This window comes from Triticum aestivum, chromosome 6D, assembly GCF_018294505.1.
Source record: "Triticum aestivum cultivar Chinese Spring chromosome 6D, IWGSC CS RefSeq v2.1, whole genome shotgun sequence".
NCBI lineage: Eukaryota > Viridiplantae > Streptophyta > Magnoliopsida > Poales > Poaceae > Triticum > Triticum aestivum.
Window position 1 is genome coordinate 184,936,009 of NC_057811.1, and position 15,224 is coordinate 184,951,232.

A 15,224-nucleotide genomic window follows, 5' to 3' on the forward strand; every position below is an offset into this window, starting at 1 on the left:
TGCGCACCCACAAGAGGCGGGAACATACCCCTACTGCACATTATTCTTCGTTAGAAATTCCGATGAGGCGATACACGAACCACCAGAGGTGACATAAAAACATGCCACCTTTTGACCTGATGCACAGTAGTACCACACTGAATTGATCAATGATCATCACAGTTAGATAAATCCCAACTGGAGCAGTCTCTTGTGAACAATCTCTTGATTGTGTGCTACAAGTCTACAAGTGTCTTTTTTGAAACCGAGACCGTAAAACAATTGTTCCATGGTAATTTCATTTTTTTTACAAAAGTACAAATATTACAGCATTAACCCACTCCAGTTCTAGGAAATAAACTCATGTTCAAATTATAGGTGCTGTTGTATCCAACTAATCAGTTGCTTTGCTTCCCTCTGTTTTGCCCTGAGTTGAACTGTCCAGAGTCCTCTAAGGTAGTGTTTCCAAGTGTTCAGGTGTGGAGCAGCTGATCTGAAAATCTTGTCATTCCTAACTGACCATATACCCCAACAGCCCATCCCAACAATGTCCAAAGCAATTTCTTCCGGAAGGTGACTGACAGTCATCAAAGTTTCATCACAAGCTGAAATGCCTCTGTGTTTATTGGACGTCAGATGATCCCAGCATAGAAGAGAGAAAGGACAGTTCCAAAAGAGGTGGACAAGAGTTTCCTCAGAGCATAGAGCACAGTTATAGTCTTGTAAGAACATGCTTTTCCTGTGCAAAAGATTCCTGGTGTTGAGTCTGTCTTGCAGTAGCAGCCAATAGAAAATCTTACGTCTGAATCTGCATGCGGTGCTCCAGAGATTTTTGAAGATAATGTGAGCTGAGTTATTACCCATGAGAAGCTTGTACATTTTCCTGGAGGAGTAATGTGGAGAAGTCCAAGCATAGAGCCATTGATCTTTATCCTCTGTAGTCACTCTGCTGTTGATCATTTCTTGTACCATATTGAATTGTGGGTAGGCCTGATAAGAGAGAGGTCTATGGAACAATTGGCTGATTTCCTCCTGTGTCTGCAATTTCACCAGTGTAATGTCTTTGTCCACTGCAAAAGAATAAAGCTCAGGAAATCTGCTACTGAGTGGTTGTCCTGTCCAATTATCAGACCAGAAAAGAGTGGCACCACCTTTATTTGCCTTGCATCTAGCATGGGTTTTATAAATAGGCAGAAGCTTCAGCACTGTTTTCCACCAGAATGGTCCTACCCCTTTCTCTAGGCAGAGATTCTTGATAATAGGTCTACAAGTGTCTTGATGCTAAAACTGAGTTCAAAACTGAGCAGAGTAGGTGCTTCATGGCTAGTTAATATAATTGACGGCGCTATGTTTCCATTACCACCAGAGTAACAAGTGAACTCACTATATGAAAATTACGGTAGAAGAATTGTTCTATAGTTCCGGGCTTAAAAAAAACATTTTCCTGCTACTATGTTAAGCTCTAGACCAGAGCTGCATGACACTGTTCTAATGTTAAGTTTCAATGTAGCATCAATATTTCAAGAAAAAGATTTTGATCGGGTCTCACCAAAAAAATACTATATAGCATGCTATGGTAGCAGTTTATAGACGTCCCTTCCAAAATTAGGGTTGATGGATACAGTAGGAATAGCCGGACAACTATTGCTCCATCGCACGAAGAGAATCTCAAACTGCTGCCTTTCTGCATGCCATGTGACTTGTGATCTGTGATGTGTATTAATACCCTGAACTTTTGCAACTTCTTCCTTTTGTGAAAATGATGTGTAGAAAGCCGAAACCCTCATTTCTGGACGTGCAACCTGATTCAGTGTTTGGAGGCGATTGCTGGGGAGGCTCAGTGGATGTATCTCGGCAGGTAAGTAGCCAGGCAGGCACGTACAACTTCGTGTGGATGCCAAGGACCGAGGCCTGCTGACTTAAAGTGAAACATTCATCATATAGTGTGATGGCATTTCGCATCGGCTTCTATTGGCGGACGATATTTGATGTCCATTTCCATTCATTTATCGATTTTCGCGGTGCCATCAGAAGTGGCCAGATTGTCTAGGGCCTGTTGGGAACATAATAATTTCACAGGAGACATAAAAAAGCCCTCCAAAATCCGCACTCAAATCATTCATTCCCTATAAGAGGTCTAAAACTACCAGATCAGTGATTTCGCAATTTGGATGGACAAAGGAAACTGTGGTACAGTTACCTTACAATTATTTGTTGTTGATGTTTGAAAAGACTTTTGTTGTCGATGTGACTTCTAATAAGAACCTAATGGGCGAGTATGTCCTAAATGGATTCGGAAGTGAAAAGTGAACACAAATCTAAAGTTTCCTAGTCTCCTAGACAGTGTAGAATCTACTGAATAATGAACAGGCTGCAGACTCCTCGTGAATAAATGTCCTGAAGTTGTCCCACCATTTCTCTGTCTGAATCTGGAAAGAGCGCTTTTTCTTGCCAAACCAGTACTTATCATGCCGGGTGATCATCTCAGGTCTCCCATGCCATGATAAAGTACCCCGATCGAATATCCAATTCTGAGCCCGGGCTCATCTGCACCCGGTCAAGAAATAATTCATAAAAAATTCAAATATTCCGAGACCGGGCTCATCTGCACCCGGTCAAGAAATAATTCATAAAAAAATCAAAAAAATCCAAATTTTTTATGCATGGTAGATAATTTGGTGCGTGAGGTGCGCTCCAAATTTCAGATAATTTGGACATTTGAGTAGCTCTCATCAAAAAAGACAAATTGGGTCAGAACAGTATATAAACAGTACACTATTTAACAGACCCCAAATTTGTCTTTTTTGCCGAGAGCTACTCAGATGTCCAAATGATTTGAAATCTGGGCCGGACATCACGCACCAAATTATCTATTATTCCAAAAAAATGGAATTTTTTAAAATTTTCTAGTATTTGTTTTGATTTTTTTATTCAGCGCAGGTGCAGATGCTCCTGGGAGCCAAAACGCCTCACTCCCTTTTGTCTTTGAATTTTCCTTGGCCTAATTATTCCAGTTACTTGGGTGCCACAAAAAATCATAATGATATACTTCTAATTATCACGTATGTACCCCTTCGCGTCGCCACACCAGGGCGACGCCAGGGCGTACATCTACATGGCAAGGCTGCGTGCGGATCCAGTCAGCGATGAGATCGGAGTGCAGCGACTTCTGGTGAAAACCGTGCTGACTTAGGTCATGGCGGACGATGACGACGTCTCCGACGTCGTTTCCTTGTTAAAGCATCATCGTCGCATGTTGCGTCACCACGCTCGGGATGTTCCGGGGAAACCATAGATCTGGGTCTCCCGGATTAGATGATGACGACATCTTTGGTACGGTGCTCCCTCTTGGGGGCATCGTTTTGGAGCAAGTGCTGGCTGGAGGGAACAATAGGTGGAGCAGTGTTGCATCTTCAACATTGACGGCAGGCGGTCTCGGCGACATAGCACAATGGGGTCTCGGTGTTGGACGCGTGTTGATGGGCGCGCGCGGGAGGGTAGCGCTGTCTGGCGTCGTGGTAGCATAGACAACAGAAGGGTTTGGCAAGGTCAGTGCATGGGTCACTCCTGAAGATGGAACGGCGGAAGATGACAACGGTAGAGTATAGAGCGTGCACATGTGGTGCGCGTTGTGGGTCTGCTAGACCGGTTGGTGCTCCCGACTAGCTAGCGGGTGGCTTGGTGAGCCCACCGAATTACTTGATCTGTGTTGGCGCGAGGTCAAGGCACATCATCAAGCTTGGGTGCCACAGGCATTAAGTGACACAGGAGTAGTCGCCCACTGGGTAAAAAAAATGCTTATGATCTCACAATGCTTTTTTTAGGCTACGATCTCACGATGCAATTGTCACTCTTATGATACTTTGATAAACAGATTCAAATGATTTAATTGACTACAATGGTTGGTCATCTTTGATTTTTTATTTACTAGAAATTATAACTTTATGTGCAGTACGTACGTAGAATCCAAGCATCAGCCTCCTTGTAAGCACAACAATGTAGATGAAAAACAGAAAAACTCTGATGAATGTTCTGTTTCCTTGTAATAATCCGATACACCATGAACGTGAGAAACAGACGTTTCTTAAAGACGACTGACTAAAACAGTGGAGGTTTGATAGCAAGGCCATGAACAAAACAACTGCGAGTTGTTTTATAGCGCACACCTTAACTAATTATCTTTTCAGAGAGCAGGGAAGCTTTGCCAAATCTGTGTTATTACCCCAGCATCTTCAGTTCATGAATACGTACCCAGTCGTCTCAACTTGCAGCGAAGTCACAGACCACGAGTCTAACAACGGCTACATTTGGCACTTTGTGACCTGCTAAATTGCGAAATAATCCATCACTGCCTTGAGTATTTAATAACATATATATACAGCAGGATGGTCGATGGTTCAGCTCAGATTAAAATTATTTACTTACCCTCTGCATAATGGTTGATTGTCTTGTTCTATAAGCAGGGAAACTTGGGGTCCAAGTTCCAGGCTTCCAACCCATCGGTGGTTTCTTGGCATGCAGGGAAACTTGTGTTCCAAGTTCTAGGCTTCCAACCAATCGGTGGTTTTCTGAACTTAATATCTCATTGGCATGCTGCACTGATGTAGTGTCATATGTCAACAAGCTTTAATTAAAAAAGTGTCTGTGGATGGAAGTTTCAGGGACACTACATCCAAATTCAGTATTAATTTATCCATGTGGTATACCATCAGAATGGGACTTCTCAGCTATATAACATCATTGAACGCTGGAGCACCTCCTACTTCTGTGCATCCATTTGTTCAAGACGTACGAGCTTGTTAAGTTCTACCTTTATTTGTTGTAGAATAAGTAACAGAGAAATGGAACCGCAGGAAGGAAGGAAAGGAATACCATCTCTGCTGTCCTCACAGGGGGAGTGCATCGCCACCAACATCACGCAGGTGCCTACTTTCTTTGTATATAGTCACTATTCCTTTACTGTAAAAAGCTTGTTATCTTTAATTTGCAAGTTTATTCTATGCCTTCCAGCTCATTGGTTGGACACCACTGATAGAACTGAGAAACATCGCTGAGAAAGATGGCATAGGTGCTCGGCTGATTGGGAAGATTGAGCCATACCAACCCCTTTCCTCTGTGAAGGACCGGAGTGCTCTCAGGTGGCTGGTCTTTTTTAGTTTCCTTCCCAGGAAGAAATTCTTCACCTCAAATGTACCATACGTAACGTCATGAGTCTCGACAACAATATGAATGGATGAACAAATTTGCAGATTGATTGAAGATGCAGAGGAGAAAGGCTTGATCACACCTGGCATCACAACGCTGCTGGGGGTCACGAGTGGTAATCTCGGCATCGGCGTGGCGTTCATTGCTGCTCAGAAAGGATACAAGTTCATCGCCCTCATGCCTGCTAAACTCTCGCTTGATAAGCAGATACTGATGCGATACCTTGGCGTAGAAGTGGTATTAGTTGGTAAGGACCTGAGGTACCATGACCCTCATATCACGTGCCAGATGGTAACATGCTTGTCTCCTGCAGATGCTGTACAGCATGGATTCAAAGCTTTACTTGATAGGGTAGAACAGATGAAGAAGGATGTGGAAGATGTGTATGTTCTAGATCAATTCACCAATCCTGCAAATCCCGATGCCCACTTCAGATGGACAGGTAAGTGGTAACACAGTCTATTTGAACTAAACTGGATGCAGTAGCAGTAGCGTTTGAGTAACTTTAGATTGTTTGACTATAAGGCCCAAAACTCAGTCGAAGACTATGAACTGACTAACTTATAAGATGTTGAAATAAATTGATGGATGATATGCAATAAATGTTGCTATGTGATGTTGGCCTCTGCAGGATCACACTTCCATGCAACGTTTTTACTCTTTATTTTTATTTTATTTTTGAGATTCCTGACTAAAAAATGAACCTCAGCACTAATGCATCGAACTAAATATGTCCTTAGGACCTGAGATATGGAAAGATACAGCAGGCAAAGTGGACATATTTATAGCTGCTTCAGGTTCAGGAGGCACCATCACAGGCGTGGGGAGGTATCTCAAGACGAAGAACCCATCTGTCGGTGTGGAACGACACCTATGGGATCACAAGAATCCCTACTACGGTTGCCGGGGCGCAGGGTTGCGAGAAGAGCAGGATTAGTAGTCAGCACAAGGATCGTTTACCCAGGTTCGGGCCGCGAAGATGCGTAAAACCCTAGTCCTGCTTTGGTGGGTGTATTTCAGAGAGTTCTTGAGCTCTCGAACTAGCTATGGTGGGGTGCGTGGTTCCAAAGAGCCGAATCCTTCTCCAGTATGCCATGGGCCTCCTTTTATAGTCGAAAGGGGCTGCCACAGTGGCATACAGGAGGTGGAAAGGCGTACAGTATTGCGAGCTTATCGCTCGTATTACAGGACAAGACGCATTTAATGCGCCGCTGAGGTGTCCCCTAGCTTTATCGGGGACGGGGGCGAGGCCCGTCCCGTCCGTCGTCGCTCCTCCTCGCTTCGACACGCGCCCTGGCCAGCGATGCGTGCGGCGCCATGTAGGCAGGCAGGCAGCTGAGGTGGCGCGGTGGTGGAGCCTTCACGAAGATCTGCATGCCGCCACGCAGGCGCTTGATGAGTTGGCCTGGGAGCTGCATGTTGCCACGCAGGTGCCTGCTCAGCTGGTTGAGCTGGCAGCTGCATGCGAACGGCGGCGGAGACTAGGTTGGTGCGGGCCTGGCAGTGGCCCTGCTGGCGCCCTTGGCGAGGGCCTTGCCGTGGCGCGCTGTCGTCCCCGGCAAGGATCTTGCCGGGGGTCTTGTGGTTCCCCTTGGCAAGGGTCTTGCCGAGGATCGCCGCCTTCTAATCCTCATCTGATCTTGAATATTCCTTGTCTTCACAAAGATCTGCATGCCACCACAGAGGTGCCTCCCGAGCCCTGGCCCAACATGGTTGGCTGAGTTGGAACCCGTGGGCTCGAGGGTGGCTCACTCCGCTGGTGTGGGCGAGCCGCCCCGGCAAGGGTCTTGCCGGGGCCGCTGAGGCTGCCCCCAGCAAGGATCTTGCCAGGGGAACCTGCTTCGCCTCTCTGCTTCTTTGCGGTCTTGATCTTGGCGTTGCTCTGGCCGTCTTGAGCTTTCATTTTACCTCGGTTCACCTCCCCTGCTCTGCTTGGTGTGGCCGCGGGCGCGGCTCCGACTGTCCGTGCACAGGTAAAGGGGTACAAAGGTGCGCCCCTTCTTTTGTACACCGACACCATCTATAAAATTAATATGCGTTGAACCAGCTGAAAGTCCAGTGATTTCAGGCAAGAAACTACTACTACTATGATAAATATATTGAATAAATGATACTAGACATGTTTGGTTATGCTCATCAATAACCTGGCTACCTTGGCTTGTAAATTATAGTAAGATCTTCCCTGCCTATGATCTGTAGATGGCGAGCCAGCCTTCCACAACATCCTAGGAATAGGGCCAGGTTTTGTCCCAGAAATACTGGATAGATCCCAGATAGATGAAATTGTAACAGTAACTACTCAAGAAGCTATGGACATGGCTAGAAGGTTGGCAAGGGAAGAAGGGTTGCTTGTTGGCATATCTTCAGGCGCAAATGCAGCCGCCTGCTTAAAGGCAAGCTCTCTTTTTCAACAGTCTAGGATCTTTTTTCATTTGCACATGCTACAGTGAATGCTATATAAATCCGCTTATTATGCAGTCCTCTGATTAGGGTACTTCCTCATAGGTTGCATCAAGAGAGGAGAACAGGGGAAAGATGATTGTGACAATGTTTTCCAGTGGTGCAGAGAGGTATCTGAATTCAGAGCTCTTTGCGCAGGTGAAGGAAGAGTGCGTCAACATCAACATGACCTTCTGATGTTCAGCTCGAGGCAATGACAGCTTAGGGATGATCCAGAAGTGTAGTCTTATCATAATACCAGATACTGTTTAATAATTAAGAGATGAAACAAAACACACTAGTGTCATAAGTACAAACCATATGGTTGCAGGTTACAGAGGATAGCGGTATTTTATTGGGTGTTTGGTTTGAGGAATCACCTCAAACACACTATGGTTGATCCATCAAGAGCCCTCATTTTGTACTAGCCTTACGCTTGTATGAAGGATGACATGGTGATATAGACCAACCCATTGCATTCCTCGAAGTGAGTTAAGTTCAGAGCTAGAATCTGATGGTCCATTCGGTATTAATTACTAAAACCAAACACCCATACTTGTCCATCACCATACTGTTCATATAAAGAAACATCTTTTTTCTAGTATAAAACAAATCAAATTTACTGAGACATCCGGTTAACCTTCTGGTATTCTGCCCAACATGTAACAACGAGGGTGACCCTAACTGTCATAGGACCTAACATGGTTACATAGTTCCAACTTCCATGGCTGGGATCACTTGAAGCAGGGCCGTCCTCAAAAATCAGGGGCCCTGCGCGAAATCTGCAATTAGGCCCTAAGTATGGAAAAGGTAGTTGTAGCTGTGTGCATCGCAATGATGCAGGGATTAAACCTCCTTTTCGGGAAACAGAGAAAAAATATTTATCATGCTAGTAACACAATTTTATGCAAGAATTATATCTTGCCAAAAGGCAACTCTCCGAACCCTTAATAATTACTCCCTCTGTAAACAAATATAAGACGTTTTCAGAGGGAGTACTAAACTAATTTTTACTTGAAAAGCGGCATCCTTCTGGCATTTGATTACACAGTTTCTTCCACCTAGTTGCTGCAATTGTCAACTGGGAATAGAGGAAATAATACCAGGCGAGGTCGACGGATATCCATGAAAGAATAAAGGGCATCATTATTGCTAATGTCATTCTCTAAGAGCAACTCCATCAGGCCCTCTAAACACAGCCCCCAAACAGTTTTGGGGGGCTAAGGCCAAAAAATTGGCTCCAGCAGGGCCCCTACTGTTTGAAAGGAGGTTAAACCAAACATTCAGCTTCAGCAGGGCCCCTACTGTTTGAAGGAAGATGCCGGATGAGACCAGGAATAACAGCATCTCTCAAAAAAAAAGTCCAGGAATAACAAGAAAGCTTTTATATCCTGTTTGAAAGGAATCTCGGCTAGTCTTATGAACAGAGGAGGAAACCTTGAGTAGTGTGGCCAGGAGACTTGCTGGTCAAGCGAGTACTCCAAAATGTGTGGATGCCACACCCCCACCCCACCCCACCGTGGCCCCTCTTTCTTTTTTTTGACGCGGTCAACGCTGGGCTTACACCGGCCTGAACATATAGTAATTAATCACCAGCCAATTACAAAAACAGAGTAGAGATTGGGTATACAACATGGAGCCCGAGTCCCTCTCTAACCAAAGCCCCATGAGTTCCTCTTCCAACCAAAAAGCTCCGGCTTCTTCCTGTTCTTTACAACAATACTGGTATCTCTGCTGCCCAAATCTTACCTATACAGTGCGCAAACCATTCTGGTTATGAACTCCAAATCCTACTGGGACCAAAAATCCATGGATTCCTCTTGCTTTCAACCAAAATGCTCCAGCTTCTTCCTGTTATTCACAATACTGATTTCTCTGCTGCCCAGATCTTCTTGCCTACAGTTACCGAAAAAGGGTTTCCCCCCGCTTTGTATTACAAAGCAATCTTGCCTACAGTTCACAAACCAATCTGGTGATGAACACCAAATCCTCCTGGGACTCGAGAGATATTGGGGGAGCTCACCTGTGCTTGGAAGATGGAGCCTCACTTCTTCTAACCACTGTAAATGGGGAGGAATTACATGCACAGATGGTTTGGTCACTGCCATTTCCCTTCCACAGCAAACCTTTAGGAAACCAATCCCACCGTCCCTTTGCCTCCTCAAGAATCTTACCAACTTGGACCTCTCCTACAATAACTTCTCCACTTCATTCCCTACCATACTCTACAATTGCTCCAATCTGAAGTACCTAGACCTTTCCAACAATGTCTTTGGTGGGAAACTCGCAGCTGACATAAACTGTTTATCAGCAAAGCTCGAGCATCTCAACTTATCAAGCAATCGTATCATGGGGGAAATTCCACCATCGATTGGATGGTTTCCAAAGCTCAAGTCACTGCTCCTCGACACGAATCAGTTTGACGGAAGTTATCCAGCAAAGGACATCAGCAATCTAGCCAACCTCGAGGTGCTGACACTAGCGGGAAATCCATTTCTGCCAGCTCCATTTCCAGTTGAGTTTGGCAAGTTGACACGCCTCACATACTTGTGGCTGTCAGGTATGAACATGACAGGTGAGATCCCTGAGCTCAGTCTCTTGAGTGTATCAAATAATATGCTGCAAGGCACAATTCCTACATGGGTATGGCAGCATAAGAAGCTTCGGCGCTTGTACATGTATACCAACCATTTCACAGGCGAGATTTCATCCTGTGTCAGCGCCGTAAACTTGGTGGAGCTTGATGTATCCTCAAACAATCTAACAGGGACAATACCAGATGACTTTGGTAGGCTCATCAACCTTACCTTGTTGTTTCTCTACACAAATCAACTTCATGGGTCAATATCGCCAAGCATCGGGTTGCTGCCGAATCTCAGAGACATCCGGCTATTTGAGAACATGTTATCTGGTTCCCTTCCACCAGAGCTTGGTAAGCACTCACCACTAGGTAATCTTGAGGTCTGCAACAATAACCTCTCGGGCGAGTTGCCAGCTGATCTTTGCTCCAACAGGAAGTTATATGACATCGTTGTGTTCAATAATAACTTTTCTGGAAAGCTTCCACAATCGTTAGACGGCTGCTACCGGTTGAACAATTTAATGCTGTACAACAATCATTTTACTGGAGAGTTCCCCAAGAGCCTCTGGTCAGTGGTGACAAATGAGCTAACGGTGGTTATGATCCAAAATAACAATTTCTCTGGCACATTTCCTACCCAGCTACCATGGAACTTCACGCGCCTTGACATAAGTAACAATAGATTCTCTGGTCCCATTCCAACTTTAGCAGGCAAAATGAAAGTATTCAGGGCAGCAAACAACTCTCTTTGTGGCGAAATTCCCTGGGATTTGATGGGTATTTCACAGGTAGGTGAACTTGACCTTTCTGGAAATCAAATTAATGGATCAATACCCATGACAATTGGAGTGCTAAAGCTCAACGCACTTAATCTAAGTGGAAATCAGATATCTGGTACTATACCTGCAGCGTTTGGATTTATGTCAGGGTTAACCATCCTTGACCTCTCCTCAAATGAGCTATCTGGCGAGATCCCAAGAGCGATCAATAAGTTGAAACTGAACTTTCTAAACCTCTCCATGAATCAACTCACGGGGGAAATACCAACATCATTGCAAAACGAAGCATATGAGCGAAGCTTCCTCTTCAATCCAGGCCTCTGTGTCTCATCGAATAATTCCATCCCTAATTTCCCAATTTGCAGTGCAAGAGCAAACAACAACAATGATACCTCCAGGAGGCTTATAGCCCTCTTTTTTGTTCTTGCCAGTATCATGCTTGTGGGTTTGATAGTTGGTGGTTTCTTGCTACTAAAGAGGCAAAAGAATACCCAAGATCCTCTATCATGGAAGCTGACCCAGTTTCATGCACTGCATTTCACAGAATATGATGTTCTTTCTGGGCTCTGTGAGCAGAACTGGATTGGAAGTGGCAGGTCTGGCAAGGTGTGCCGAATTTGTGTTGTGGATGGAGAAGGTGGTAGTAGAATGGTGGCTGTTAAAAAGATATGGAACGCCCAGAACCTTGGTAACAAGCTCGAGAAGGACTTCCTTGCAGAGGTCCAGATATTGGGTGAGATCTGGCACACAAACATTGTCAAGCTGCTCTGCTGCATCTCAAGCTCAGAGGCAAAGCTTCTTGTCTATGAGTACATGGAAAATGGTAGCTTAGACAGGTGGCTGCATCAGAGGGATAGAGTTGGTTCACTGGCACCTTTGGATTGGCCCACCAGATTGCAAATTGCCATCGACTCAGCAAGAGGTCTCTGCTATATGCACCATGATAGTTCACCCGCCATAGTGCACTGTGATGTCAAGTCTGCCAATATCCTTCTGGACCCCGAGTTCAGAGCAAAGATAGCTGACTTCGGCCTTCCTCGGATTCTTCTCAAAACCGGAGATCCTGAGTCAATTTCTGGCATAGGTGGTACCTTTGGCTACATGGCACCAGGTAAGAAATAGAAATGCAAACTCAAACTAGTATATATTTAGGATGTACCATGTGCTAATCGGAGACTAGCTTTTTTGCAGAGTACGGATACCGGCTTAAGGTGAATGGGAAGGTCGATGTCTACAGCTTCGGAGTGGTCCTGTTGGAGCTCACAACGGGGAGGGTGGCAAATGATGGAGGCTTGGAGTACTGCTTGGCAGAATGGGCATGGAGACAGTATCAAGAGTATGGCCTGTCAATTGATCTTCTTGATGAAGACATTCGAGATCCAGCCAACATTGAAGATGCATTCGCAGTGTTTACGCTAGGTGTGATCTGTACAGGTGGGCAGCCTTCAGTGCGGCCATCAATGAAGGATGTGCTGTACGCTCTTCTCCGGTTTGAACATAAATCCAGGGAAAGAAGCCCGCAGCATGTTGTCTCTGAAGAAACGTCACTTCTAGAATCCTAGACTAACTGAAGCCGTAGAGGAATAACGATGTTCCAGTTGATGGAGTATTATCTATAGAATTTCCGGGTGCAAATGATGTGTGATTTTCAGTTTCATCCTCTTTCACATGCTAGTTTACCTTATCCTTTTTGTGTCGACATAAAGCTTGTGAAGTGTATAAGTATTGCAGCCACAAACTGCTGAAAGACGAATTCCGGGCTAAATGCTGAAAATGCATGCAGTTATTATTCTATATGCAGACCAAATATTAGCTGAAAATGTACATAAATGATATGGATGTTGGACTACAAAATTACTTGTTTTTTTGGCCTGCGTGTGTGTGTGTGGCGCATTTAGCTCTTTAGAAGGCTGGTACTGACCAAAGTGGGTGGGAAATTAGCATATTATCGTGAGAAGAATAGATAGGTTATGCTCTGATGTGCTAAAGGAACACTTGGCATTTACAGGGTAATGTTTAGCCACGACGCTTGCTTACGCAGAACTACTGGTAAAAAACACAACAAAACATCTGAACTTCTGGCTGCCTCTTGAAAAAAATATCAAAATTCACAAGGTAAACATAAATTGCAACTCTTTCTTCAAGAGAGAAACATAACTGGAACAAGAGCATGTATGGAAGAGTCTAGAATAGAGTAGAAGTGTGTGAATGTAATGTAAATCTGTTTCAAAAAAAACATAGTAATTATATTCTCCAGTAGAAGAGGTGAACTAAGTTTAATCATGAAATCTTCTAGATACTACACATGGCAGGATCTGTTTCTGATGTAGTTAAGGCCAACTCCAATGCACGACCCCAAATGGTCCAGCCGCATCCGTTTGGGGGTAAACGGACACAAATCACGGCCCAACACGCGGGAGCAAACAATCTTTGGAAGCCTTCAAGGCCCGGCATAAGAACAACATTTTTGGTCGCTCATCAAAGATTGTCCCAAGTTCAAAGATCAATATGCCGCTCTAAAGAAGAAGGGAGGGACGGCGGCCGTGGCTGCGAATGGAGATGTGCTCAAGAGGCCGAGGGGCAAGACCAACTCGAAGCTTGACAAGAAGCGCGATGCGGCATCTATCGCCTTGCAAGAAACTTTGCACTGCATGATGACTCAAAAGGAAGTGAGGGAGGAGAGGAAGTGCCAAGGAAAGGAGCTCCAAACGAAGATATACTTGGAGCTCCAAACGAAGAAGCTTGACATGGAGGAGGCCGCCAAGAGGAGGAAGCTCGACATGAAGGAGGCCATCCAATCGATGAAGCTCGCGATCGAGGCCACCAATGCCGACACCAAAGCAAAAGAGGTGGCACTAGCAATCATGAGCGTGAACTTGACCAACATGTCCCTGAAGAGAAGAATTTGGTTTGCGAACCAGCAAAAGGAGATGTTCGACCAAGAGGGCCTGAACTAGGGAGGCCTCGGCCGTGGGCTATGGCCGTTTTTTTTAAGGTTGGCAAGTGTGCTGGCCGCTGGCTATGTTGCCAACGAGAAAACTTGTTCATTTTGAAGGCTGGCTAGTGTGCCGGCCGCTGGCTTTGTTGCCGGCGTGAAAACTTGGGGCTTGACCATTTTGAAGGTTGGCATATGTTTGCCAGCCACGGGCTTTGTTGCCGGTATGAACTCTGGCTGCTGGCATGAAGTATGGCCGCTGGCATGAACTACGGCCGCGGTGGACAAAAAATTCATTTGCAAAAGAATTTAGGCGGCCGGACCAGATGCGTCCGCGCGTTGGACGCACGACCAGCACATCCAGGAAAACGGTCGGCCGCCGCTGTCCGTTTGGGGTCGACGGTTGGAGTTGGCCTAATGTTAAATTGGACGGCCCACGACACTCAGATTTGCCGGATCTTGACCATCTATATAGATGATATACATATAGTAAACACAAAGAAAAAGGAAAGCATCTAAAATTCTAGCTGCCTTTTGAAAAAATATCTACATAACATTTTAGCTAGGGTGTTTGCACATAAAACTATCGCTCTAGATCACAACAACGAGTCTGAATTGACTCTGAACTTTCTTGTGTGAGGAAAATTGTCTTCGAATTTCACACATCACAATAATAAAAAAGAGTATTCAGTATATAGACTACTAAAAACTGAACCTCGGTATGCATCGGGACATTTATTTTTTCTGAAAAGGAGGGTGACCCCCAGGGTATGCATCCAACACAAGTGTTTGATAATTGGACAGCATTGCAGCTCAACAAGCGGAGAGTTACAGGGGCTTACTTGCTGATCTCGTACAGGCTATAGAAGCGAGGGGCGCAGCTGGGGAGACGGAGGAAATCCCTTCTCGGTGCGGCGTTGGAACTTGGAAGCGCTAGAAACTGCCGTCGCCAGCGACGAATGAGTCGGAGGAGAATCAGGAGATGGACGCACGGATGGCAAATCCGGGTGCTCTGCGCGCTGGTACCAACCGCCAGGCCTATATGTTGCCCGAAGCATCGGCGACTATCAGGCCGGTCCAACACTGTAGCAAGCGTGAGTCTTTTCTGTTTTTTGTTCAGTTTTCCAATGTACGTAGTAGTACGATTTTTCTAGGATTTTCTTTGGTTTTCTCTTTCTTTCTTTGTTTCTTTCTACGGTTTAATCATTTTTTGTTTATTTACTCGGTTTTCATTGTTTTTTAAAACACATGTCTACTTTTTATACACATTTCGGATATACATAATTAATTTTTTTACAAAATTTAT

General features: G+C 45.0%; 2 protein-coding genes and 1 long non-coding RNA gene across 7 annotated transcripts; 2 read left to right on the forward strand and 1 right to left on the reverse strand.

Annotated features, from left to right (window-relative positions):
* Positions 1-3,991: 3,991 nt before the first annotated feature.
* Positions 3,992-15,015, reverse strand: LOC123144414 (uncharacterized). Of its 4 annotated transcripts, none has more exons than XR_006471431.1 (5): positions 14,761-15,015; positions 5,407-5,491; positions 4,852-5,329; positions 4,405-4,577; positions 3,992-4,301 (listed from the first exon to the last, which is right to left on the reverse strand). It is a non-coding gene; the product is annotated as an uncharacterized lncRNA (long non-coding RNA). The 4 variants fall into 4 exon arrangements; XR_006471429.1 differs by having other exon boundaries at positions 5,407-5,500; XR_006471432.1 differs by having other exon boundaries at positions 4,852-5,491.
* LOC123144411 (cysteine synthase) lies at positions 4,748-8,145 on the forward strand. Of its 2 annotated transcripts, XM_044563543.1 has the most exons (8): positions 4,812-4,901; positions 4,990-5,117; positions 5,229-5,431; positions 5,498-5,626; positions 5,925-6,038; positions 7,208-7,252; positions 7,384-7,577; positions 7,690-8,145. In XM_044563543.1, the coding sequence occupies exons 1-8, from the start codon at positions 4,821-4,823 to the stop codon at positions 7,819-7,821; spliced, it is 1,026 nt and encodes a 341-aa protein (XP_044419478.1). In that variant the 5' UTR covers positions 4,812-4,820; the 3' UTR covers positions 7,822-8,145. The 2 variants fall into 2 exon arrangements, with proteins under 2 accessions (XP_044419477.1, XP_044419478.1); XM_044563542.1 differs by lacking the exons at positions 5,925-6,038; positions 7,208-7,252 and having other exon boundaries at positions 4,748-4,901.
* Positions 9,016-13,940, forward strand: LOC123144413 (receptor-like protein kinase 5). The gene is made up of 4 exons (XM_044563544.1): positions 9,016-12,094; positions 12,175-12,417; positions 13,296-13,367; positions 13,468-13,940. Exons 1-4 carry the CDS (start codon positions 9,400-9,402, stop codon positions 13,938-13,940), a joined length of 3,483 nt encoding a protein of 1,160 aa, XP_044419479.1. The 5' UTR covers positions 9,016-9,399.
* Positions 15,016-15,224: the final 209 nt, after the last annotated feature.

Excerpts from the sequence above, each read along its gene's own strand:
- LOC123144411 (XM_044563543.1), top strand. The coding sequence starts at position 4,821 with ATGGAACCGCAGGAAGGAAGGAAAGGAATACCATCTCTGCTGTCCTCA. Across the intron at positions 4,902-4,989 it reads TCGCCACCAACATCACGCAG|CTCATTGGTTGGACACCACT; the intron begins GTGCCTACTTTC and ends TATGCCTTCCAG. Across the intron at positions 5,432-5,497 it reads CGTAGAAGTGGTATTAGTTG|ATGCTGTACAGCATGGATTC; the intron begins GTAAGGACCTGA and ends TGTCTCCTGCAG.
- LOC123144413 (XM_044563544.1), top strand. The coding sequence starts at position 9,400 with ATGAACTCCAAATCCTACTGGGACCAAAAATCCATGGATTCCTCTTGC. Across the intron at positions 12,095-12,174 it reads CTTTGGCTACATGGCACCAG|AGTACGGATACCGGCTTAAG; the intron begins GTAAGAAATAGA and ends GCTTTTTTGCAG. Across the intron at positions 12,418-13,295 it reads GCTAGGTGTGATCTGTACAG|GATCTGTTTCTGATGTAGTT; the intron begins GTGGGCAGCCTT and ends TACACATGGCAG.